Source organism: Ursus americanus, chromosome 25 (assembly GCF_024610735.1).
Source record: "Ursus americanus isolate L20-20 chromosome 25, mUrsAme1.1.p, whole genome shotgun sequence".
Taxonomy (NCBI): domain Eukaryota; kingdom Metazoa; phylum Chordata; class Mammalia; order Carnivora; family Ursidae; genus Ursus; species Ursus americanus.
Genome location: NC_142151.1, coordinates 12412503 through 12417834, shown reverse-complemented (window position 1 = coordinate 12417834; position 5332 = coordinate 12412503). Strand labels below are relative to the sequence as shown.

At 37.3% G+C, this 5332-nt stretch overlaps 1 protein-coding gene across 1 annotated transcript; it reads left to right on the top strand.

The window, feature by feature from the left end:
- Positions 1-930, top strand: LOC123781707 (taste receptor type 2 member 66-like). Its single transcript, XM_045781379.2, has one exon. The coding sequence runs from the start codon at positions 1-3 to the stop codon at positions 928-930; it is 930 nt and encodes a 309-aa protein (XP_045637335.2).
- Positions 931-5332: the final 4402 nt, after the last annotated feature.

Here is a 5332-nt window from a genome sequence, read left to right as displayed (position 1 = left end):
ATGCTAACGTTACTATCTGGCCTTTTTTCCATCCTCATAGTAACAGAATTTGTTCTAGGAACTTTTGCCAATGGCTTCATAGCAGTGGTGAACTGCACTGACTGGGTCAAGAGACAAAAGATGTCCTCAGCTGATCGAATTCTGACTGCTCTGGCGATCTCCAGAATCAGTTTCCTCTGGGTAATGTTAGTGAACTGGTATGCAGCCGTGTTGAATCCAGCTTTATACATCTTCGAAGTAAGACTTCTTGTTTATGTTGCGTGGACGGCAAGCAATCATTTTAGCATCTGGCTTGCTACTAGCCTCAGTTTATTTTATTTGTTCAAAATAGCCAATTTCTCTAGCCTTATTTTTCTTCGCCTGAAGTGGAGAGTTAAAAGTGCAGTTGTTGTGATCCTGTTGGGGTCTTTGTTCTTTTTGGTTTTTCAGATTGCAGGGGTAAGCATGTATGAGAAAATACAGACGAAGAATTACGAAGGAAACGTCACCAGGCAGACCAATTTGGGGGGCATTTTACACCTTTCGAGTTTGACTATATTCACACTAGCAAACTTTGTACCCTTTGCTATATCCCTGACATCTTTTCTGCTGTTAATCTTTTCCCTGAGGAAGCATCTCAAGAGGATGCAATCCAGTGGTAAAAGATCCCAAGATCCCAGCACCAAGGTCCACATAAGAGCCATGCAGACTGTGATCTCCTTTCTCTTTTTATTAGCTGGACACTTCACGACTCTCATTGTCACAGTCTGGAGTAGTAGTGGGCTGCAGAATGAACTATTCTTCATGCTTTTCCAAGCTTTTGGATTCGTGTATCCTTCAAGCCACTCATTTATCCTGATCTGGGGAAACAAGAAGCTAAAACAGGCCTTTCTGTCTGTTTTATACCAGGGGAAGTACTGGCTGAAAGAACAGAAACTCTCAACTCCATAGATCAGTAAGAGGTGGCATTGCGTATGTTCCAGTAGAAAGTTAACTAAAGTAGGTTAGTAGACTTTATACCTCCTACTGGTTTTTCCGTAGGGTATGTAATTGAGTGATTTTCAGAGTTTTACTTAGAAAAGTCTTACCTAAGCTTATCACATAAAACTATATACATGTATATATGAAAAATGTAAGACAGATCGGAAATAATATACCCTCACCATTTTTTTTCAGGTAAACAATCTAATCATGCATAATATTGTCAGAAATTCCAGAGAATTATGAAGCTATGTGTATTTCACCTACATATTCTATGTATCATCTTCCAATTAAAAAATTTATGATCTACATTTATTCATTTCAGAACTGACAAGTTATCTCAGGATGTCATTGCTATTTTTTATTGTAATTTGTATCACAATGTGCTTAGATTTCATTGTTTGGGTCTCCAGTCTTTTGCATGGGAAGGATATTCAGTTCTCAATCACACAGTGAGGAAGAATGTTTGGGGTAGATGTTATTCCATCATAAATTCTTACTTCATGGTTAATGAAGAGCAGTTAGGGCTGTGATTAAGAAAGGTGTACATGGTGCAATTCATAAGTGACATATTGCAAGTAAATTTTATATATGTGTACAATAAACTCTACTGAAGAATATTTAAAGAAGTAGGCGAAAAGCTTAGAAAACACTGAGTTCTACAACAAAGATAAAGATGAAAGAAACATGCTCATGACCGCTTTTTAATGCTGTTATGAGTTTCCATAGGCAGTGAGGAAAGTCATTTCTTCTAGTTTTTGAATGAAAACAAACTGTTTTTGAAGGTGAGGTCTGATTTCAAATATTTCAGTTTTCTCTTAAACCACCTCTGGGCCTTGAATTGCCAAACATCTCAAACACCTGTTTTTAAGATTCTTTTAAAACTTCAGTAAAGATGACTCAAATCTTCTTCATTGAAAAAAATACACACTATAAGAATAGTAAAGAAATTATGGTACATAATTCAATACACCTTTCTGCATACATTAAATGGACCTGTTAAGTCTATGTAATAATTATAGGGGATTTCTTAAAAAGATGTTTTACTGTAATCTTTTGAAAACGATGAAATGGGAGAATATGTGTTGGCATACTCATTGATAGCAAGCTCTACTTATAGGAAAGAAATGTGTAATATTGCTCCAGAACCGAATTCTACATGACTCTTAATTCTTGGTGTTAAGCAGTTTTACAATTTTCTACATCTTAAGATAAATAATTTCCACATCTGCTGTATTTGTTTGTTTATCATCTGTCTCTCCTCATATAACATACACTTTCAAAAAGTAAGGATCTTATTTACTGCTGATTCCCAAAACCTACAAACCAGCCATAGAAGAGTTGATCAAAAATGATTTTTAGGGGCGGCTGAGTGGTTCAGTCGGTTAAGCATCTGCCTTTGGCTCAGGTCATGATCTCAGGGTCCTGGGATGGAGCCTGGAGTTGGGCTCCCTGCTCAGCGGGGAGTCTGCTTGTCTCCCTCTCCTTCTGGCCCTCCCCCTGGCTCGTGCTCTCCCCCTCTCTGTCTCTCTCAAAAATAAATAAAATCTTTAAAAACATGATTTTTAAACAAATAAGTAAATGAATGAATGCATGAGCTTTATGAAAGCTGGGGAACCAACAAAAATAAAATCTATCCCAAAACCTGCAGATGCCATGAATTCTCAGCTCAAGTTTCATACCGAGGTGGCGGGCTTATCCAAGAAGAAGCATTTCTCAGAGCAGAAGACTGGCTATCCCATATTTTCTAGGGAAAATATCACCAGAATATAGCCTTGGCATGGCCATTTCGTATGTGTGAAGTAGAAACATGGTGGAATGCCACAGTTAGACAGTATCTACCACAATAATTTTTAAAAAGGATATGAGGGGCGCCTGGGTGGCACAGCAGTTAAGCGTCTGCCTTCGGCTCAGGGCGTGATCCCGGCGTTATGGGATCAAGCCCCACATCAGGCTCCTCCGCTATGAGCCTGCTTCTTCCTCTCCCACTCCCCCTGCTTGTGTTCCCTCTCTCGCTGGCTGTGTCTCTCTCTCTGTCGAATAAATAAATAAAATCTTAAAAAAAATAAAAAAAAAGAATAAAAAGGATATGAAAGATTTTGTACATTTGTATTTTCTCTATTGTAAATGTTATCTTTTTACATGATTTTTTTTGTAGCTGGGTATTGTATACACAAAAATCATATTTGATTTATTAAAACTGAGTTAGTAACTGCTTTACTAACTCAGCTGCCTTACTAAAATGTTGTTTTTGATATAATATTTTCTGTATCCTTTCAAAGTACAATTTTTATTGTTATATTATAAACTCACATAAAGTAAACAAATAATAATTGTATAACTCAATGGCTGTCTTAGTCTGGAGCCTCTAAAATTGGAATCAAAGTCAGGGCTCAAAATTATGACATTTATTTGCGAAGGTTGAGTCTGGGACAGCAATAGCGAGAACATATGGAAATGAGACAAGAGAAGATGTAGAAGGATGTGCTGTGTGGTGTTACTCTGGCAGCTAGCCTCTTACAATGTGTTGAGAGACAATATAGTAGTCAGCCTATGTGTGCACATGGCACACAACTTTTCTAGGAGGGTTCTATTTTTTTTAAAGATTTTATTTATTTATTAGAGAGAGCAAGAGAGCGAGAGTGCATATGCAGGCAGAGAGGCAGGCAGAGGGAGAAGCAGGACCCCCACTGAGAAGGGAGCCTGATGCAGGACTCCATCCCAGGACCCTGGAATCATGACCTAAGCCAAAGGCAGATGCTTAATGGACTGAGTCACTCAGGTGACCCTCCACAAGGGTTCTAAGGAGGAACCACATGTAGCATTAGTCCATGGAAGAGAGAGAGAGGAGAGAGGGGTGTATCTGATCAGCTCACTCCTGTCTTCTATTTCCCATTGGCCAGGGTTTACCAAAGTGAGATTAACACCTCTGTTCATCTTGCCCCTTGGTGGTCATTTTGAAAGTCATATTTCATACTCCATAGTGTAGTGCTGCTTTCAAATCCAAAATGGAGGATAATCTGGCTCAGGCATGGTGCTGACCAAAAGAATAGGAGACAGTGAATGGAATCTGAGAAAGCACACAAATTTGTGTCCAATTCAGTCTGCCCTTGTGTTACTCACATGTACTCATGCCCTTCAGTCATGGTGGCTTTTTGAATGTACAGCTTGTGCAGTTACACAGGACTTATTAGAGGGGCCTCATGCTTGATTTAACGCAGTGCTCTTGCCATTTTGTTTTTCAAACAGATGAATTAATAAAAATTTTTTAGAAATTTCTCAGAATCAGGAAGCTGCTTAATTCCAATTATCCTTTTCATATTATTAGTTTCACAATCAAGAATTCTTGGATTGCATTTACCATTATTAAGAATACATAATTTATATTTGCAAATAAATTGTATTGGCCAACATAGCTTTTAAATATGTAACACAATGCATTTTAGTTTTAATGTGTAAGATTATCAAATCTTGGCTGATTGGCTGATGATAGCCTTTTAATTGTATATAACTTTCTGGGAGATTGGTATTTTTGTTATATTTTATCAAGTACCTCTGTTTTGCTGGTGAATGGAAAACAACTAGATTATAGTACAGAAATTTAGAGTAATTCCTGAGTAAGTAACATGTAATTAGTATGAACTTTAAATACGTGTATATGTTATTAATATTGGTTGTATGACAGCAATGGAAGCTACATAGGTGAAAAATTTAGAATAAATTAAGTTTAAGGGGCAGAGTAAAGAGAGGGAATCATGGTCACATGTCCTCTGTTCAATATTGTTAAATCTTGAGTATGCTAGAACCTGTATATTTTTACAAATGAAGAATTCTTGACTCAAGGCTTACATTCACAAAGGAGTCTCTTCAAAGTACAGGCTTTGTGTTTGAAGTAGATTTTCTTGTCCTCCTGAAGAGGGTCATTCATTCATTCATCTATTCACTGAATAAATATATGTCAGACATCTTTTCTATGTGCATTTTGGAGACATTTTAATAAAAAAAATTAGCTACAAAATAAAATGAAAAGTGAGCATATGTAACAGGTAGCCTCTAAAAAGAGGAAGCTATGGTATTTACATGTCTCTTAATCTGTAAACTTCATTACTTGTTAATATTTCGCATGTGCATAATACTGTTGTTCATGGGAAGAAACTGAATTCCTGAGACATTACATGACTTACCCAGTAGTGCATGAGGATGCAAGCACAGAGCTAGGGGAAGCCACAGTTGAGTGGGGCTCCTCCCCAAACTCAGACAAAGTATCAACAGGAACAGGGCACATCTGGAATCTAGTGGAAAAAGCGTATAATAATATGTAAATTTGGTGCTTATAGTAATTGTTCTTAATTTCACCTGTGATATTTAGTAC

Coding starts and splice junctions, on each gene's coding strand:
- LOC123781707 (XM_045781379.2), top strand. CDS start 1: ATGCTAACGTTACTATCTGGCCTTTTTTCCATCCTCATAGTAACAGAA.